At 41.8% G+C, this 22,144-nt stretch overlaps 1 protein-coding gene across 1 annotated transcript in view; it reads left to right on the top strand.

Annotated features, from left to right (window-relative positions):
• The window catches only part of RSPO3 (R-spondin 3), a 58,393-nt gene extending 36,733 nt beyond the window's left edge, over nt 1–21,660 (top strand). The window contains exon 5 of the mRNA XM_036404577.2: nt 20,623–21,660. Coding sequence (XP_036260470.1) covers nt 20,623–20,816 — 194 coding nt within the window. The 3' untranslated portion in view covers nt 20,817–21,660. The remainder of the gene's footprint in view (nt 1–20,622) is intronic.
• Nucleotides 21,661–22,144: the final 484 nt, after the last annotated feature.

Raw genomic sequence — 22,144 nt, 5'->3', positions numbered from 1 at the left:
CCATCTCATCTATTTCTCTTTCCTCCCACCCCTTCTGAGGGTGAGTGGAAGAGGTGGAGCAGCTGCCCCTCCATGTGAACATCTGTGAGGCAGCAGTAGCTGCTGGTACCAAGTAACAACCCCCTGTTCCACTGTCAAATGATGGCCAGGCTTGCTGCAGATGACTTAGGGAAACGCTCAAGGGGCTTGGATCTTGTAACCCTTTTGAAGGTTAGCTCATTCCCTGGGGATGCACCTCATGAGAAGGGCAATAATATTATTAGAGAGAGTCCAAATAAGGGCCACAAAGATGTTGAAGGGCCTCGAGGAGAAGCCATATGGGGAGCAGCTGAGGTCACTTGATCTGCTCAGACTGAAGAGGAGGAGATTGAGGGGAGATCCCCTTGCAGTCTACAGCTTCCTTGTGAGGGGAAGAGAAGATGCAGACACTGATCTCTTCTCTGTGCTGACCAGTGACAGGACCAAAGGGAATGACCTGAAGTTGTGTCAGGAGAGGTTTACGTTGGCTATCAGGAAAAGATTCTTCAGCCAGAGGGTGACTGGTCACTGGAACAGGCTCCCTAGAGAAGTGGTCACAGTAACAAGCCTGACAGAGTTCAAGAAGCATTTTGACAATGCTCTCAAGCACATGGTGTGACTCTTGGGGTGTCCTGCTCAAGGCCAGGAGTTGGACTTGATGATCCTTGAGGGTCCCTTCCAACTCAGCATATTCTCTGATTCTGTGATTCTGTAGTTAGAGGGAGGATCTTATGGACCAGATAGCTACAGGTGACTCTTCCTCACCTAAGAACTGGGTAGATCTACTGATCTATAGGGCATAGATGTCACCTCCTGCTCCTTGGGTCAGGCAGTGTCCTGAAGAGGCAGAGAACTGTACCTGTGTCAAGGTCACAGTCAAGACAACCTATTTACTGATTCCGTTTAGAAATCCTACAGATTTCTGTGTTCAAAATGTCCGTGCTTGGTTCTGTTTCTACGCAGTGGCACAACTTGAAACAGCCTCTCATTAGCCCACTGTAACTGGGGAAAGAGTCCATTTTTGTCCCCTACCAAAGCCTAATCTTGACAGAGATGAAAATATAGGACTGAACTGTAATTTTGGACTATGAAACTAGGTTTTTTTTGAGGCGATGATATTATGTGTTTGCTTATAGCAATTTGGCAAACACTTCAGATTGGACAAGACATTTCTCTTTGAGAAATGCCTGCTGTTCCTGTGTAATAAGAACTTTAGAAGAAACTATTCACGTATTTTCCTATCCATTCTTATTTTATGGGATTTGAGCCAAACCATACTTGAAAAATACTGTGCACCACAAGAATTTGTTCACAATCATGAATCTTTTTCTTCCCTTTTCTTCTGCAATATGCATAAAGGTAGGCTTTTTTCCTTCTTTAGAGCAAGTCACAGTCTATATTCTAGCCTGTCTTGTGCTCAGTAGATAATTCCTTCAAATGAGGAACCTGTGTTCCCACTCTGTCTCTGCCTTTGGGATTTGTATGCCTGTGTCTGAGACTCCTTATTTTTTTGTTTTGTTCTGACATTTACATTCTCAGTATTCACAGAAGTCTTTCCCCTTCACATTCATCGCTTCAGGGAGATGAACCTTTTTTTTTTTTAAAGAAAGATAATTCTTAACAAAACTGAGGAATATCACACATGAAACATCAGGTTAAAAGAGCATGATTTAGAGATGAATTATGGTGACAGGCTAGGAAGGTAAGAATTAAGCTATAAGTTGTCCTTCTATTCCTGTTGAAATGGGGAAACAAAGCTTTCCAACTTAATCTCCAGGCAACATATCTTCCCTACTGCTACTGTCCCTTATTACACAAAAAGAAATTTCTATTCCTCTTTGAACAATAGAATGATTGCCCAAGAAAGCAAGCCAGGCTCTGTTCTTAAGGCTAGCTGTGCCCTGTCAGTGAGTGGAGAAGGAGGTGACAACAGAAACACTTGAAAGGAAAGGGAAAGTCAGTAAGTTTGTATTTACTGTTGAGAAATATTGAAAAGGCTGTTTTGTATTGTACAACTCCCTGTGGCCACTCGGCATTGTTTTAGAGTTGAACTTCCATGGCATTGGCTTTTGAAGTGTAGCAGAGCCGGCAGTGACCAGCAGTGCTGCTAATCTTTTCTCCATGACCATGGAGAGAGGGTCAGCTCAGTCACTCTTGGCTGTTTCCATGTTAGATGGATGTCTGTGGCTGAGGGATTTAGGTCAAAGACCACATGATGACGGGGTGTGCTCGTCACAGAGGCCTCAGTGACTTTGCTGGAGACGTTGAGGTCAGCGACAGGATGTTACTCAGTGAAGGCGCTGCTATCGCACAGCAGCAAGGACACGTCTCTGGAACAACCACGCAAAACGAGATAAAGCAGATGAAGGGGGCTTTTTTTCTTTGTTTCCATCTGCTGGTGTGTCACTGGAGCTGACAAGATGTCTTGCAACCCTTCATTTCCCCTTCACTGGCTATGCAATGATGTTTTACTGTGAGAAGATGATAATATTTTCAGAATGGATGCAAACAAATGGGAATAATGAGGATACAAATAGCTCAATTAGCCTAAAAGATTCTTTCAACTTATTGTAGCACTAAATTAGTTGATCCCAGTGTGATCTGACATGGTAATTCCCATTTGTTTCGCATACAGGCTCCTTTTGTAGTTCAATCTCATGCAAACCTCACAGTAATTTATTTCATCATTCTCCTCTTTTAATCCCATGATGTTGTGTTCTTTTTAGTCTGCATGACTATATAATATTAAGTTCCAGTTTTTTCTTCTTCCTTTATTTTCCTCACGCTTTTTGTCTTGTTCACCCAGTGCAGTATACTGTAACTTTTACCTTCCCACACGTAACATGTTCTTGGCTCCTACCCTTCATTGACAGATAAAAATTGAGACACATGTTTCCTGTAACCATGTCTGTTAATGGCAAATAGATGTCCTGGAAAAGCAAAAGAGCTTTCACAGCTCCTCAAACACTGCAAATTATCCATCAATATTATTTCTTTGCCTGAATAAATGTGCTCTTGCCTAACACAAGTCCCTTTGGAGTACTGTCTGCAAATGAGATTGACTTTATTGGATGAAAGACAAATATTCTGAAATTCCTATATTCTGCATACAAAAGTATTTGTGGGGAAAGAATTGCATATTTTCATGACTAATTCTGCCAAGAAGAGAATATTCACCATATGACTTTCTGTTGAGTCCCAACTAAACCCCCCCATTGATCAGACAATTTCAAGCACTTTCAGAGAATATGTTTTGATCAGTCTGAAGATAATAAACGAACTCATCAAAATTATGAACAAGAAAGACACCTTAGAAATCTGGGTATTATGCAAGCCAATAGATAGATGACATTGGTTACATAGATGCATTATTGTAAGCAAATAAATACATTTCAATTGTTTCTCGTTCTTATATTGAATTTTTGCACGCTGGTGGTGTTTTGATGTTCAGAAGACAGAAGCAGTATTAACTTAACTGTGTCCCATTCTGTGCCAATACAAACCAAACAAAGTTCCTAGTCCTGACAGGCAAAATTTCAAGCATTAGACATGAAGACATGGGAGGGTGAATGTAGAATAGCATGTTTCTTTTCCACTGTGGAATGTAGCAGTTGTCACCTTGTACAGTCTGAAAGCAGGATACAGTTATGAGAGGAAGAGGGATAACTTTAGTCAAAATTTAAAAGACTACAACCCCCTGGAGGTGAGGTAGCTTGTCAGCTAATGGTTTAAACTCTAAGGAGAATAGAGACTATGCTATGATTCTTCTTACGTTTACAGCAGAAATAAGAGAGAGAGAAATGCCTTTGAGCTGAGGAGCTGAATTCTAGACAGAGACTGGTGAACAGAAGGGAACTAAGGGAACAAGATTTGTTGCTGAGGAATTTTAATGACGAAGTGCATAAATTTTAGGTAAATAAATTAAAATAATAACTTCTATACTGTATGACATACATGTGAGTATAAAACTGCAGGTTCCATTAAATAGCCTAGAGAACTGAGACTCAGTTCATTTCTGTTGTTTCTTTGTACTAGTTCTTCCACCTCTTATATGCCCACATAATGCTTCCAAACACATTAATCAGATAATGTCTGAAGAGGCCTTCAATTGGCTGTGGTGGGAAGAGGGACTCCAAGCAGGATGAGTGCATTTCAGGGGAGCCACAGGTCAGCCACAGTAAAACAAAAATTGGATTTGAAAAATACTCATGTTCAATACTAATTTTACCTAGTCTCAGCAAAATTGGGTCAGAGCAGTGTTTTGTTGTGTTGATAAATGTGTAATAATGGCTGTACATCTACTTATTCAAATGAATGGTCTATCTCTATACACTCCATACTCCAAAGATAAATTCTCTTCCCAAGGCTATGGAGGTCCACACCACTTCAGTAATTCCTCAGAGTACTATTTTTAAGCAAATATTTTTCTGATTAAAATAAAAAGACTACAGTTTTAAATGTTTCTGGTATTGACTACTTTTACTTAATCAAATTTAAGTCCTAAGCATGGCTATGTGGGAAAGTAAGATATTCCTATCACAGTCCATTCCACAAGTCACATCCTCTCACTCATCTAAAGCTCAGTGGCATTTAAAACAAGAGGGCTGGAGCATGTGAGCCAGGGAGACATCCCAGTACACAGTTCACTCATGTAACTGTGAGAGATGGGGTGTCCTGTGTGAAGGTCACTAGTGTGGTTATGGTTAATGACCTTACTCCATGGCAGGTCACAGGACTTCTGAAACCTCAAAATGAGCACGAAGCTAATTACTGCATCCCTGTGTTTACATATTGCATATGCCAATGGGCCCTAGCTCTGGCCTTTGCGAGCCTGAGTTACTATAATTGAGGAATCTGTCTTGTGAAGAGTTTGGTTGTTTATTTTCCATTTGTTGCTGCCAAGAGGGCTTCTCATTTCCTTTCCTTGCAAGGGTTTTGACTCTTTAACTTTAACACATTTCCAGCCTCCAATAGTAGGGCTGCTGAGACTGGGAATCCGCTAGCTGCAACACGAAGGGAAATGGCATCCTGGGGATACCCCAAGCGAGGCAGAGCACAGTCAGCACCCGGCTGCCACTGCCACTGGCCAGAAAACATGGGTACAATCTAGAAAAGAGATCTGGAGAGCAGGCTTCAGAGGGAAAAATAAGGCCAAAATGAGTCAAAATGATTTGTGAATCCAAAATAGCTAATAGTAGAGGATACAGTGTCTAGAAAACAGGGCCTGAAAAGGCTGGAAAAAACTATTTTTAACCTTGTAGCATTTTCAAGATTTGATCATAAGCAGTTTTAAAAGTTTTACTAAGTTACTACCTGCAAACAGAGACATTGAAATCTGAACTAATTACTAGTAATGTTTAATTTCATGACAAGTTATTTTGTTTGTGCTACTGTGAACGTTAAATTCTCATCAAACCTCCCAGTTATGACAGACACACATGAACCACACAAGCAGGTACTACATCCATGCTGTGTGACCCTGTATATTTATGGTACTACACATGAATGCACCCTCTGTACATGTGCACCAAGCCAAGGTTGTGATCTCTGAATAACATGCATCTTGATGTACAGTCAGGTGAAAATTTGAGTTGTGCCCTCAGATATCAAAATTATTTTAAGCCCCGCAGGGTGCTGGGCTGGCTCTGTCTCGGTGCTCCTTGGAAGATGCTCTCCTTTCCTGCTACTAGCTCCTCTCTTGCCACCTTCTGCCTCCTCCCTGTCCTGGGGACCCTGGGAGCAGTGGGGAGGTGACTCAGATGCCCTGAGCTCCTCTGGAGCATGCTATAAAAAATGTGCTGGACATGCTGTTGGTAAAAAGCATCAACCTCATATTAACAGGAATAGTGTCAAAGCTGAGACAGAAGTATGTGGTCAATTGTTCTTGTAAGGGAAGTGAATCAGAAAAAAAGTTTATTGCATTCTTTTATTAAAATGTGAACAACGTGAGAGCTGTCCTCCTCAGATCACTAAACCAAATAAGGGATAGAAATCAGCTCTTTTTCTCTTCTAATCTTCCCTTTTGGTGCCTCCTTGTGCTCCAGAATTGGCTAGCTAACTATATTTTAGATGCCTGAGCTTTGTAGGAAAATCTGAAGGGAATACAAGCCCCTCAAGAACCCTTCCTCCTCCCCCTTGCAAAGTATCTATCAGTTATTCATTCAGCACTAAATTTCTAGCACCTGCCTAAACTCTTCCCTCTTGAATAAAAATGTTTGGGATTGAAAGCTCTAGCTTCAGAAAGTGAAACCCACATCCGTGTCTATTCCACGAAAGAAAAGAAGGCAGAGGTCTGCTCCTTGCCCACCAAGTCCAGGTCCACCTTCTGGCTTGCCAGCAAACCAGCTGGGGCTATTCCCTCCATAGCAGATATGACTGGGGAAGAGGGCAGATCAAACAGAGTCCTTAAACAAACTCCCAGTTATGTTATGCAGACATGCAAGAGTCTGCCTAGTCTCTGATCTTCCTCCCTGGCACAGCTGGGAGCAAATGTGGCACAACTTATTCATGGCACCTTCAGTGACTTCCCATCGTTTCAGGGAGAGGAACACAGGAAACTGCAACCACTCTCCCCTCTCTGCAGGGCTGCAGGGCAGAGGCAATGAGCAAAAGAGCAGCATGCCATTCTCTCCTACGCCTCATCCCTTCCTTCCTCTGCCAGAACATCCTTGCATACCCTGCTGGCCTTCTATCACAACTCACAGTTAATGCTGCTGAAGTCCTTCCCCTAACTCCTAGTGATGCAAGGAGCACTTTCTGAGGAAGGGATACGTTTGTCACTGCTGGAAGAGGAAATGAGGCTCTTCCAGGATGTGTGCCACAGTGGGTTACCATTACAACTTCTTTCTGTTGATGCTTAGCAGACCCCATATCAAGCTGTTTTCTCACTTTTGGACAATCTTGCTACAAAGTAAATGTGCAGGGATGTGGCTGCTGGGAGCAGGCTCTCACCACCTGGAGACCTAAACCCTTCACTATTTTGACCTGAGTGTCCTGGAAAGAGGAACAAATGCAAGAGAGAAGTTTGATAGGGCATCTATCAAATTTAGTCCAAGAATGCAAAACATTTGGGGTATGTGAGCTACAGAGTAAATCAGGCTGTGGCTGTTTCAAGTCTAATGGCGACACATCCAGCACTGTTTAATCAGCTAAATCCTGGGCTATGGAACACTTCCATGTATAGCAATGCTGTTATAACACTGCAGTCATGGGCAGCATGGCACTCATTCATTATTCTGTTACAGCTGCCCTCATTTTAAAGGGCCTGATCCAAGACCCACTGAAATCCCATTGACTTTCAGAGTACTGTGGATCTAACCATAAAGCAGGGATTTTCAGCATTCCTCTGTAACAAAGTGAAAACAAAGGAGCACTTTTTTGGCCGCTGCTTCTCCTCATCTCTCTGGATATTTGCCTTTTCTTCCCCACCCAGGCAGCTCTGTTTGTTTTTCCCCACCCAGATCTCTGCATCTCCAGCCTCATTGTCTCTTCTCAGCTCCCTCTCCCAGCCAGCTCTGACACCTGATGTAGCCTTTGGTCTGCTTTGGCTGCCACCTCAAGCTCTCTTTAACCTTCATCACTTTGAAAAGGGTATGAAGTTAAAGACTTGCTGCCATAACCTCGTGTTATAAAGGTCCAAGGAAGCTTCAGAACATTCCCAATTAGATGATAACAGCCAGTGTTATTCTCAGAGATCCTAAGACTAGGAGAGAGGTTGTGGGAATCTCTATGGAAGATTTTTAAGGAGGTTAGACAAACAATCATCAGAGCCAGCCTAAGTATAGCAGTTCAGATTCATAGACTAGTAAGGGACTAGATAATTCTTTAATAAGCATTTATAAAATGGCGACAAAATTTCCACAAAATTTTTTTCTTGCCTGTTGCTTTCTGCAAAACTCCCACAAAAAGACACCACACTGCCTATTTACAGAGCACAAATCCAAGTATCCCTGTCCACTGACATCAGTATAAGGCCTCCTGCTGTCATTTACCAAGCTCAGACTTTTAGTTGGGGCTGAGTCAAAAAACTGAAATCAACTTTTCATCATTTTTGTCCAGTTTAGTCATTTGCATTGCAGAGATATCTGTTGATGTTTCTCTTTGCATTCACTAGCTTTGAATAATTGCTACAGGAAGAGTAGAGGGCTGGATTTTCTTGCTAATTTACGAGAGATATAAGGTAGCAACTCTCTGCCAATGAAAATGTGTCATTTTTAAGAGCAGATGAAGATATGGTCCATGAGGGGCGTATTGCTGTATGATTAGGCCTGGAAAAAAATAAAATATGGACAGATGCAAACAAAAATTCTTTTCCAGTAATTTTTTGTTGAAGCAATTTTGCAGTGACAAATTATTGGAAGAAAAAAACCAACATTCTTCATTTAAAAATGTGGTGGCCATGCAAGATTCAGAAAAAGCATTTTCTAAATCTTCTATTCTTAGTTCTTTGAAATTCAAAATGGTAGCAAAAAATTAACTGTTGTTCCATGAGAGAAACATATACAGCTAACATTGTCAGAATTTGACAATTAACTGTGGGGATCTTCTATTGTTGTTTTGTTTTACAAGCAAAATGACCCAGTAACGAAATTTCTCAATTCTAATCTAATCCTCCCCAATATCTACAGCAAACAGTAGCCCCAGTGTAAAGATTTACAGCTACAGTTATGTCTCTGCTTTGTTCTTGAGCATGTATTCACTTCTGCCCATTTGCTTTCTGAAATTTTCTCTCATTTGTCATCTGAAGAACTCCATTTAAAAGGAAAACAGGCCTCAGACATGAAACACAGCTACATTCCTGAAACATGAGATGAACAACCTTTAATTCATGCAACCTTTCATTTACAGTAATGTTTAATGGATGGGCTGGTTTCATTATGGACAATGCCTCTCCCTGTCATTAGCCTGCAGAAAGGGCTAAAACTCTTAAGCATTTAAAGGAGCTCCATTTCAGGCTCTGTATTCCCTCCTCCCCTCCCTCCCCCACTCCCCATCAACCCCTTGTGACTGCCCTTTTTCTAAGTGCACAATCTAAATGCTACACTCTGCAAATTGCACTTATTGCTGGCTTCGAGCGTCGAAGAACCCTTCTGAGCACTTTTTATACAAACCCTCACAAGGTCAAAGTTGGAAAAATCTCAGCTGGTGGACTTGGATCCCATGAGCTAGTGACCATTTATAATTAATATTAATGAATGGCAGATGACAGATGTTTATTGCCTAAGCAGAAACGTGCATTGCTAAACCAGAAGTATTTAGTTTAAATCCAGAGGAACTGACTTTATTTCTTGTATGGATGTGGGCTGGTGGTGGGGAATTCCAGTGGGTGATCCAGCCCTTGCTACCTTTAAGCATGAGCATGGAAAGAATAATTCTTTAAAAAAGAATCCTGAGCCCTCTATTTGAAGTATGACATTTGGTCCTGCAAAACATTAACTGAAGTAAGGAGAATTCTCTGTGCACTTCGGCAGCTCTGATTTGCAGCAGTAGTGGCTTTTATCCATAGAGTCTAAAGCACCAAAATTAAGGAACTCTTACCTCTGCTTTACACTTCTGGAACCTGAGAAAGTAATTTAAATATAGTATTATAAAGAAAAAAAAGGCTTTGTCACTGAGAAAAATGATTTCAATCCCAGACACAGTATATTTTTTGTTGCTGGATTTTTTTTCCATAGTGGTCTTAAATTAAACTAAAGCTATGATGCATAAATCTTTCAAGTTAAATGTGACACAATGGAAGATGTAACATGGAGATGGAAGAGTCTTGTCTCTGTGAATACTTAAGGCTGATGGAATCTCTGGTTTTGATCTGAAAAAAACTCTTACAGCACATAAATTAACTTCCTGGACATAGAGACATCTTGGGTAACATTTTCAAAAGTACAACAATTTCAAGTAACTTAGAGTTTCTGGTTGAGGTTGGAGTGTCTATTTGTTCTGAATCCCTTGGACAAAGCATCCTGCTCCATATAGTATCTTGCTACAGTATGTGTGTACCAATTATTTGCTGTTTTCTTGCTCCTGAGATTTTTACACAGTCTGTGAACTGTTTCTGAGTATGCCATTCCATATCCTTGCAAAATATTATTTGGTTCAGTGGCTACAGGGTTGGTCTCAGGTCTTATAAAAGAGTGCCAAATGAGTTGCTAACAAAAGCAGATGGTGCTTAAATCTGTAGAAATAGTGAGCAATTTCTGCTTTTGGCTGAAGCAGAATTTCTTGGAGCAGGAAAGCAAATGATTAGTTACTCAGATTGAAAGAGAAGCATGAACATATTTGGTGACTACTGTACAGTGGACTTCTTCACCTGGAGGAAGGAGGCAGCTGAAGAGAGAGGCTGTTGATCCCCACAGTCCCAATTTTTCCCAGAGAGGCTAGAGAGGATCCTGACTTTGTGCAATACATCATTGTACTGAAAATATCTCTTGCTGAACTTTTGAGTCAGGTTCCTTAGAACCTTTCTTGCATTCCAGCAGTTCAGCTCCCATAGCCAGCCCTGCTGTACAGGCTGCATACACACCTCAGGAACACAGAGGGGTGTTACCATTTTACCAGCACTGCTGTAAGACTCCTAAGGTACCTGCCAAGTTGAAAAATAAAGCATGCAAGTTGTGCTGAGTGGCCATTGTGCACTGCTGGCAAGATCTGTGTGAGACAGGACATGGGGTAGATCTCCTGGTGGAGGTTCCAGACCTTCCTTAGCACTTGGGGGTGCTCTGCCATGAGAGGCTGCATTCTCATCTCAGTGGGGGCTGCATCCCCTCCAGCCTTTGGGCCACATGGGCTTGCCTGCATCCATCTCAAGAGCATGGCAGTCAGTTTGTGAAGTATCCTAAGTGAAGTGGGCTCCAGTGATGCACTGTCACATGGCAAAATCATTCTTCACATTCCACTTCCAGCTACTCATAAAGCTGGCTGCTCACTTCAGTGTGCAAAGCTATGTTACTACAAAAAGCTCTAAATGCAAAGTTCATCCTCAGAGGAATTTAAAAAGAATAAACTTATCACATTCTTGGGGAAGAAAAAAAAATAAAAGAAGAAAAGACAGCCTGGATAAAATTCACATGGACAACTCCTATCTGTGATTCATGTGAAATTGAAGAATTACGAGCAATGTTAAAATACTGGCATTCAAGTTCCTTTTGTGCATATCCACCACGAACCCCACTTAGAAATACTTTTTTTAATACTTTATAGGCGTTGATTTTCCAAAGAAATGGAAAATACCAGATTACCAGAGTCATCACATTTCCCAGAAACTTACTGATTTCAATGAAGTCCCAGTTGAAAGTCAGCAGGTTTTTGAAACAACCTTGCCTTTGTGTTAGGTTTCTGCCCAGTATCCTTTCAGCTTGCCCATTGGGTTGGCCTCTGGCAGCCCACCTGGAAGGCTGACAAAGACTCAACAGCCTGAAAACCTGAGATCCCTTTGGCAACTTGGTCCAAGATTCCTAGGCTTCACTGGGCTAAATTCTGAATCTTTCCTGGCATATAAATTCCCCGAGCCTTTTTCAGAGGCAGTCCATGAGTCTTGGTGATCCCAACGTCCTTTTCCATAAGCTTCTCTCCACCTGGTAAACTGCCAGGTGTTCTCTCAATAGGTAAGAAGAATCCTTCAGAAACACATGGAGATGGCCAAAGTTAGATCTCATGTCAGCCTTTTAGATAGGGAACTTTTGGAGTCTCTGATCCACATGAAATTTAGAAGCCTGACCTGTCACTTTAATCAATGTGAAAATGTATTTGGAAATATTGGCACTACTTAGAGAGGGGAGGATCAATGCTTTGGTCAGCTGAAACAGTACACACAAACTGGAGACACAAAACAGAAAGAGACAGTCAATTTTCAACACCTTGACTTGAAAAGTATCCTTGAAAACAAATTCTCCCTTCAGTTACACCAAACACCAACCTTGGTGACCTCTGTGTGTTTGAGCAAGTACAACACAGAGGTCAGAATCAGACCTCTGGTGAATTTTGGTAAAAACAGCCTGCTTCTGTGCTGATGGATTTGCTGAGAGGATCCATCAGGAGCTGCTGTCCCCCTGTATATTACCTGCTGCTGACAGGCTGATCCAGCTGTTCAGCTGGCCTGAGGTGCACAGGGACTCCTGTTTACCTGTCAGCACAGGCGTCACCCCAGGTAGAAATGCAAACAAATAATGCTCAGAGTGGAGGGGACAAGTCAACCGTGCTAAGAGAGGCCAGAGGGACATCCTGTTGACTCCTCATCTTCCTTTACCTTCCTGGCATGTCAGAAAACTTAAGAAAATGTAAGGAGGGGACTTGAGGAGGAGGGTATAGGTGCACCTATACCAGCAAATGAAATGGTGGAAGATGCCCAGGCTCCTTGGTTCTGGTGTATAGTACCAGGGCAGGAACTGCTGGCTTGATTCAAGTGTTGGAATCAGCACTTACAAAATGCCTCCAGGATCTGTACCCAATCACCAGTAAAGCCCAGCTCTGAGCCACGGTCGATAATGGAAAAAGGCATTCCTTGGGATGCACCCAGATATTGGGGTCATATAAGTATCATCTGAATTACTGGGTTCCATTGAGGCAATCAGTTCAAATAAAGCCAAGGAAAACATCTTTTCTCACTCATCCCTCCCTTCAGAGCACACTGAGCACAAATTTGAGAACTAAAGAAACAAGTTTCTTTGGGGGTTTTCTCCATTTTGCTATTGCACTAGAAAGAGTTTAAATGCCTGCTGAGGCACTAGCATCTGTCTCTTATCATGTATAACTTTTCTTGATTATTTCTAGAGCGGCAGACTAAACATGCAACTCTGACATAATGCAGCATCACATTTTTATTTCTGGTTTGTTCAAAAGACTGCACCAGCTGAAATAAGTCTCTAAAAAAGACTATATTTATGACCTCAATCCAAGCTAACAGGAGAGCTTGGATTATTGGTGACTAAAAGGAAAACAGGCTATTATATCCTGATGCTCTAACAACAGGGCAAGGGTTTTTGGTACCAATTACTAGTATTCCCAATATTTCTACTGGTTCCTGATTCTCTTGTCTTAAAAGAGGCCCATCAAGTGGATTTGGACACTCATGGACCTTTTTCCCTCTTTAAGGAGAGCTGTAAAAACCCAATCCCATTCAGAAGTCCCCATTAAAATCTCAGAAGAAGAAAATGCCAGTTTCCTAAGTACCAGCATGGTCTAGGTAATTTCCTGTCCTAAGGAATGGAGAGTGATTTTCTGCTCTGCTAAATTGCCATTACTTTCCTGTCTTTGGAAGCTGTGTTCAGACTTTATAAGCTGCGGGTTCTTATAAGATGAAAACTGTTATGTAATTACAAAATTGATGTTGTTAGCACATTAATCCTGATTAAAACAAGGCTGCTAGCAAATTCCCTTAGTCCCAACAGACAAGCATGAAGGGAATAAATCCCCACAAGCATTTGTTTGAAAAGGCAACAGTAAATGTCTCCACAAACAGCAAACAGAACTCATTATAGTAATCCTCCTTCTCTGCCTGCTTCTTTGACTGAAGGATATTCTATTTTCAGGCACTGGCAATATCTTTTCTATGGCACTGGCAAGGCACATCCTGGCACAAACCAGTTTCTATTGCAAGAGGTCATCACAAGCCAGGGACTTTCCATAAACCTTGCTTATGAGCTCATGAGTGTAGAAGTGTCATTTCTCACCATCCACGGAAGAAATTATATCTCCTGACTTCCCATACACCTAACAGGATACAACTTTCTCCTTATCTCCTACAGCAGTGAAAAACCCGACATCTCCTGTCTTGGTGTAAATAACTGGGTCAGCCTCCTCCCATTCCTCTCTGCCTGCTTCATGCCAATGGCTGTGGTGCAGGCCCCAGCTATTTCTGTATTTGGAAACAACATTCTCATTCCTGCTAATGTGCCTCCTTCAGCACTGTTCTTGCAAGGACAAGCTAGCGCACACAATGTAAATAAGAACATTTTTCAAGTGAATGCAATCTAGTAGCCCAGATCCTATTTTCAGAGGCAAACAAACCTTAAGGATCCTCATACAAAGACATCTGAAGTCTACATCTAGAGAAGTATTTCCACTCTTCAGAGGAGATAGGACACATAAGAACAAGTTAGTCACCAAGTCCCATAATGCAGCTGCTCAACGATAAGTATCAATAGCTTTTGAGTTAGAGCAACATCATAGAATCACAAGATGGTTTGGACTAGAATGGGCCTTAAAGATAATCTAACTCCAATCCCCTGCCATAGGCAGGGACACTTTACACTAGACCAAGCTCTACCCAACCTGGTCTTGAACATTTCCAGGAATGGGGCAGCTACAGCTTCTCTGGGCAACCTGTTCTAGAATATCTTCCTCAGATTTAATGAAAACCTACTGTTTTTCATTTTAAAGACATTCTTCCTTGTCCTGTCACTACCTGCCTTTGTCAAAAGCCCCTTTCCATTTTTCTTCTAGGCTCCCTTTAGGTACTGCAAGGCCACAATTAGGTCACACCAAAGCCATCTCTTTTCCAGGCTGAACAATCCCAATTTTCTCAGTCTTTCCTCATAGGAGAGGGGCTTCATCCCTCTAATCATACTGGTGTCCCTCCCCTAGACTTGCTCTAAAAAGTCAGTTTCCTTCCTCTGCCTGGGACCCCAGAGCTGGATGCAGTGTTCCAGGCGGGGTCTTACAAGAGAGGAGGGGCAGAATCCCCTCCCTCACCCTGCTGGCCACGTTGCTTTGGATGCAATCCAGCATACCATTGGCTTTCTGAGCTGCAGAAGCACATTGCTGGGTTATGCCCAGTCTCATCCATCGGCATTCCCAAGTCCTTCTCAGCAAGGCTGCTCTCCATCTGCCCAGCTTGTACTGGCACTGCGAGTTGTGCCAACACAGGTGCAGCACCTTGAACTTGGTCTTGTTAAACCTCATGAGATTCCCAAGGGCTTTTGAGCTTGTCCAGGCATCTTGGATTATCAAAGATCACTACAAAGAACTATGGATATGACACATGCCTTAAGCTCTGTATCCATCTAGACTGGTATGGAAACCAGGTAGGCTACCATTATGCATCTCAACAGCAGAAGAACCAAGGTTTGGCCAAGTTACTTGCTCCTTGAATGTCTTTGTAGACCTTAGCTCTGTTAAATTTTTCACCTATATTCTCTTCAGCATTTTGGAACAACTGCAGCAGTAAGGCAGGCCAGGAAATGCACTGTCATGTAGCATCTAGATTGTTCTGAAGTTGTTGACCCTCACACTCTGGTTTCCCGGAAATCTAGTGATTATAAAATAGGGCCACAATAGCTAAGGAAAAAAAGAAAAGAAAAAAAAAAGACTGCTGTGAAAAAAGTTATGCAGTTATGCTGTTTAAACTTCAAAAAGACATACCAGATGAATCAGCCACTTGTGGCTTGGGAATGAAAGGAGAAAGTCCATTGCATCACTGGGCAGCCGGGGGTTTGGAGGGATGTTATCTTGGCAAGTAGTATGAGTACATGCTACAGGCTATGTTCCAGAAAAAAAATGTGTCACTTTTCTTGAAAATGAGAATGATCTGCTCATTTGCATAATATGGCATGACTGTATTGTTGACAGAGCTAGAGTAAGGGAGTTCAGAGCCTGGGGCATGCTTCTCTTCCTGGCTTCTTTGCTCAGCATGGTTTCTTTGCGTCATGCTGTTGTTGTCCAGGCCACATGATGAGGAAAGCATGACAGACTTTTAGTCTAAGAGGACTAAAAATGCCTCTGAGAAGGGTGTGGAGAGGTGGAGAGCAATACAGTGTAGTGGCACTCAACCTTTAGGTTTTGTCCCTGTGCCTCATGGGGTACAAAGGGATTGGGGCACTGGTACTGCAGCACCACTGCTGACAGTGCTCCAGTAGCCAGGAAGCACCAAGAGGTCAGACAAGGCTGTGAGGGGTGTGAAAGAACACTGTGGCACATTACAGCAGTGGCTTGTGGTCTTTAATTGCAGCTTTTCAGCTTATTACAGTGTAGTGGGGAGGATTTGTGGTCCGTGGTGACAGTCACAGTAGAAGCAGTGGGACCCTTCCAAAGAGGGGCCTGTTACATCAGTGCCTGTAATCCCAACAGGAGCAATTCCATGACCCTCTTGCTCCTTTTGCTCTCCCATAGTAAATGTCTTCATGGGAGGGATGAAAGAAATACTATCATCACAAATGTCTGAGGCTAGATTCTCATCCCTCTGGGATTTCCATGAAGCCTACCCTGTAATACTTCCCCCCCCATCAAAGTGAAGCAGTTTGCACAATCACATTTTATGTCTTCCTATGGTGGTTTGGGATTTCAGCACCCAAGTCTCCTGTAATAATTTCAGCTGAATATAATAGGTGGAACTAGGTGACAATGCTTAAAGCATAGGAAATCTGTAACCTGTGTTGGTTAATCCATGTCAGCCATGATTTCCTAAGTAACTGTCTGTCATAGTGTGCTTTTGAGCAACAAGGCCTCCCAAGTCAGGGCCAACGCATCCTCCCACTAATCCATAAAATACTGCTACAGATCTAGTGGAAATACCACATCTGAGGAGATAATGCACAGGCTTCTCTGAAATACCCTGGCTTGTTTAAATAGATGTATTCAGACATGGATTGCGTAAATACAGACTCAGGAATTTCTTTGACCCGGGGCTATAAAATATATTACCAAGAACTCAGCACCTTGAATCTGATTAGACATGTAATTATATTGTTATCCAAACTAATTTCATGTCTGCATTTAATTTGAACTACTGCACTTCTAAAAATTATAGCAAGTCACTAGATTTTCATCAATATAGGAATTTGCTATTATTAGAAGCAGCAAGGTATCTCCTGTGTACCAGAAAACTCACAGTGCCTGCAGATCAATTCTTCCAGTACAGTTGTCTGTACAAAGCTTTAGTTCCAACATAAAAGCTATTTTAACACCAATTAATTACTGTATTGTAATATCTATTGCAAGTATTATACATTCGTAATACAATTGTTATTAATATATTACATTCGTAATACAATAGTACAATAATGTCAGAGATGTATTAGATTCTCACGAATACTTCTCTGATATTATATATATTCTATTCATTAGCAAAACACTCTATTGGAAAATATTTCATCTCCTGTCTAAAAATACTTAGCCTATTTTGTTTTTTATTTTTAATTTTGAAGGGTTGTGTTGAATCTCTAAGAAGAAATAAGCGTTTGTAACGTTAGTGCATCATAGCAAGAATTCCGTGACTCATCGGGAAAGTTCACCCGCAGGCAAAATAAAGCCAAGACAGGCGGTAGAGCGGTACGGGCGGGACAGGAAGAGTACGGGCGGGAGCTTTAGGACACGACCGGAGGGGACAGGGAAGGAAGGAACCTGCGGGAGCCGCCCCCGCCCCAGCCCCGCCTGGCGCGGAGCCGCGGCGCCCCCGCGCGGGCGGCACGGGCACTGCAGCACTGCAGAGATGGAGAGGGAGAGAGAGATAGAGAGAGAGCTAGAGAGAGTGAGAGAGAGACTCATGCTGCAGCCCAGGAGAACGTTCTAACAAGAGCATTCTTCGTAAATGGAATTGAAATTCCAGGAGAATCTATTCCTCCAGGTCATATTGTTGCATCGTTTACTTCTTCACTGAGTTCCAACATAGTTTTAATAATGGCCTTGCCTTGTCATCTTCTTCAAAGGCAAAGTAGGTCATAGAAATATTGAATGGTTTGGGTTGGAAGGGGCCTTAAACGTCATTAGTTCCAGCACCCCTGCCGTGGGCAGGAACACCTTCCACAAGACCAGTTTGCTCCAAGCCCCATCCAAACTGGCCACGAACACTTCTGGGGATGGGGCAGCCACAGCTTATCTGGACAACTTGTTTCAGTGTCTCACCACCCTCACAATAAAGAATTTCCTCCTAACATCTAATCTAAAAATCTTCTCTTTTAGTTTAAAACCTCTCCCCCTTGTCCTATCACTATCTGTCCATATAAAGAATCATTCTCCATCTTTTTTTTATACACTCTCTTTAAGTACTGAAAGGCCAACTTGTATTCAGAGATGAACTTGTAAACATAATGGCCCATGTAATTTTCGCACTTTTCATTTCACAGATAGCCAAATGCCCAAATTTTCAATGAATTTCCATGATATCTGGTACCCAGTTCAATGTGCTGTGATGAAGAGAGTTTCAGCAAGTAGAAGAAAGAAGAAAAAATATTCAGGAACAAATCTCTGGGAAGAAGAGAGAAGGGATATGAGCAGGGAGGGTGATGTACACAAAAATATATCCCAATGCTAGCAGAGAACTGCTGGTAGAATCTTCTCTTGGGTCTAAACTGAAACACAAACTGACTAGGAGTAACACTACACTGTCACATAAAAATTTTCATTTTTAAAAATAGTAGTGAAAGGAACAAAAGCACAAGCAAAGATGACCCTTCTATGCTATATTGCATTACCATAATATTATAGGTCTGGAGGGCAGATCTTTTCACAAATGGTGGCAGAATGGAGATGGTAACATTAAACCATGTACAAACTGCACAGAGGACTCCGAACTAGCTATCCTGAGTAGAAGAGAATTACGACTTGGTTTTAAGTATTTTCCAGAGATCAGTTTTCCTTGTCATTTGTTAAGATACCAGCTTGATTAAAACAGAAACAGTAAAGCTGTGCCTAGATAAGTCTCTAGTTAGACAAAGATATCTTATTCTTAGTATATCCACACACATATAAATACATATATCCTGGTCCATGACTGAATGGGAAACCATTACATGTCATTCCAACACACTTAAAGAACTGTGGCTGGGAAGTCACAGCTGAATGATTTTGGCTAATCACCAAGTGAGTAATGTCAAACACTGAATGTCTGGACAGTTTCCATTCAAATAACATTTCATCTTGGGCCAATAGTATTTACAAACCACTGGAATGAAATCCCATACTGTCATTTATCCATTAGTAAGAGACAGCATTGCAGCTGGGTAAGATATAGCCTTACTTCTGCATGGAAGTCTCCCAGTTCTCCCAGTGGTGGTAGCTCTTTCTGAGCCTCCCACACCAGTTCTGCAGGTCTCCCCTGCTCACGTCTGGGCATCTTAGAGGGTGTTTACAAATTCAGAGAGGGATTCAGCAGGTATGTGGGTGTATATTCAGGTAATCTCTAACTGGTTCCCTGAAGTTTAAGGTGTTCTTTTACATTTAAATTTTTACTGTTCCAGAAACAATAAATGATAAAGGCAGATATTGGTCACTAACGTGTGTATCCAAACTTTCCCTTGGTCTTCAGTCCTAGGCAGTGGTGGTAAAGAATGGAGAAGGTGTAAAATATCCCCACAGAGCTACACAACAAGAAGAGCATATTTTCACATCTTGATCTTGCTCCTTTCTTTCTGCATTCTCTTCACCTCCTCGGAATCTCTATTCCTTTATCTGACCTGCACCCTGAACCTCCTTGGATGGTTATCTGTTCTCAGAACAAAGCCACTTCCCCTGCAGCTACTCCCTCATTGTGACATATTCCCACAGAGCTCAGTGAGGTATCAAAAACCACTGACTTTGGTTTTGAGGCAGGAATGGGCAAAATTGATAAAAATTTAGCACCCTCAACAGCAAGAGCTACTGCCAGGTTTGTGTAACTCCCCCCACACTGGTGTAGGAAAGCCTGGATTATCTCTGCTAAAATTTAAAACCAAAAAAATATTCTCTCTGTAACAAAGAAGGCTAGATTACTAGTATCATTATTGAGATATCATAAAAGAGAGTTTAGCCAGTGGTTTTTCAATACTTGTCCAGAAATTTCTGCATGTAAGAAGGCATAGGGGTCAGTATGACATTCTATCAGGAAAGTCTCCAGAGAAGTTGCCTTTGAAGATACCATTGAGATCCATCTAACTGCAGGTGAATTTCAGCTGCATAGCTCAGTAGTTCCACACAGACAGAAACCTAATCTGCTTTAGGCTCATGTGGACTTACAAGTTCAAGCTAATGTGATTCCTGCACTGGTTTGTAAAGAATCATAGAATCACAGAAATGTTTTGGTTGGAAGGGATCTTTGAAGATCACCTCTGCCATGGGTAGCGGCATCTTTCACTAGATCAGGTTGCTCAGAGCCCAATCCAGTCTGACCTTGAAGAGATCCAGTGATGAGGTATCCACAGCTTCTGTGGGCAGCCTGTTCCAGTGCTGCACCACACTCAGCATAAAAATTTTCTTTCTCACGTGCAAGCATAATTGTACTCTATTATATCATCTCCACAGCCAATATACAAAGTTTTAATGTTCCTAAGGGGACAGGATGCTTTATGGGAGAGGTCTGTAGCAGCAACAATTCCTCAACATCTCACCTGATTTAAAGCAATAAAGTAGTTGAATACCTAATTATGTGACAATGGTCTAGAGTTTGATTTGAGACACATTTTAGCCTGAAGACCATCACACACCTGTGCTGGAGCAGACACTCTGCAATGGGATTCATGTTGCAATACCAAGAATCCCCTGGGATGTGGGTGTGGTGATCAGACATTTCGAAATACTAGTGTCCAGCTCCTAATGGGAGGTGCTAAACCAGGGCTGGTTTCACGGGTCATGGAAAAGTGAGGGACTCAGAAATTTCAATAGTCTGAGCAAATCTTCTAATGTGCCATAATTTCTTTTCAGGGAAAAAAAATAGGGAGGAAAAAAGGAAAAAATCCAACAAAGATGAAAGCAAGGAGACAAGACAGGAAAGCAAAGGGCGAGCAGCCCGAAGACAAAACCGAGAACAGAGGGAAAGCAACAACAAAACACAGCCGAAGAAAAGGAAAGCCCCAAACAAAGAACAGGACCTGGCACCAGCTGACACTGCACATTAATGGCCCTCCATGATTGTTTAAGTCTTATGATGCTGCTATCTCTACCAGATCGCCCTGACAGGTGTTCCAACCATTCAGGCCACAAATGGACAATGCTACCAGTTATTATTAAACTTTAAACAACATTCCAAATACTTCCTATATTCTCCAAGCAACCATAGTTTATTAAAGAGATTGACATGAGCCAAGGAAAAAAAAATCTAAAGATGGGATTCTTTAAAACTGTTATATTATATGCTTCCATGCATCTGTAAAAGGCAATTAAGAAATTTTGTATATAATAATAATAGGGTATAAAATATAGCAATATAATAATGAATGACTTTCAGATGAACAATGTTCTTTTTCTTTGTAAAATATTTTTCAAGTTATTGTTTAAGTATGAGGCAAGAGATATGTCTAAATCAAAGATGAAAATTGTATCCCTTCATATATTGTACATAATTAAGAGAAGGAGGAAAACATTTCCGAAGAGCCAGTAGGAGCCCAAGGTTTTACACCCTCTGGTGGAGCAGGATGGGATTGCTCTGTGTTTTCCCAGTCCATGCTCCAGGTGAGAAACATCAGGAGAAAGACAGCAGGGCTTCAGCTGCTGAGGGATAAGAAGCAGAAGCATCTGCAGCTTTGAAGACTGAATCCCTGAGGCAGAAGGAAACTGAGCTGAGCTCGAATAACGCTCTTATCTGTGGACAACACAATGTTTTCTGGTGTAAACAGTGGTACCGTGTGCTGTTTTATGCTTTTTATACCTATGTGTAACTTAAGTCTACATTTCAAATCTTCTGGTGAATGACAAATCGTATTTGTAGGAGACAACGTTGAGTTAATAAAAACCAGAAAAGTAGATCATGTAAGTATGTGTTTTTCACAGTGATGGTGTCACTTTTTCTGCTGGGGAAGGGAATAATTTCATAGCTTCACAGACTGAAGAGGACACAACTTACACCCACACTGTGCATCTAGCAAAAGAGTATCCACGAAAATAAATTTACAAACGTAGACAAATTACAAACTTCTGCCCAATTTTACTTAAATTCCTATTCTGGTTCTTCTCTCTGACACAGCAGAAGTGAAAGTCTCCACTGCTCAGAGGACAAACCAAATCCTGTGGTACCATTCAGGTTTGTTAGAGGCTAGAGCAGCCCATTAGTGAAACACAGGTTATGCTGCACACTGATTGCTGCTCAGAAATGGAGTTACCCTTTCCAGAAACATGTTGAGGAACCAACATACCTCACAATTTGTGTTCTGTTGCCATGTTTTGCCCAATGACAGCTGTCACAGGGGTAGCAGCCTACTCGCTGTGGAGCGTGGACTAGAACAGGTGG

The sequence above is a fragment of the Molothrus ater genome, chromosome 3 (assembly GCF_012460135.2).
Source record: "Molothrus ater isolate BHLD 08-10-18 breed brown headed cowbird chromosome 3, BPBGC_Mater_1.1, whole genome shotgun sequence".
NCBI lineage: Eukaryota > Metazoa > Chordata > Aves > Passeriformes > Icteridae > Molothrus > Molothrus ater.
The sequence above is the reverse complement of the archived record's forward strand: the minus strand, read 5'-3'. Positions and strand labels throughout refer to the sequence as shown.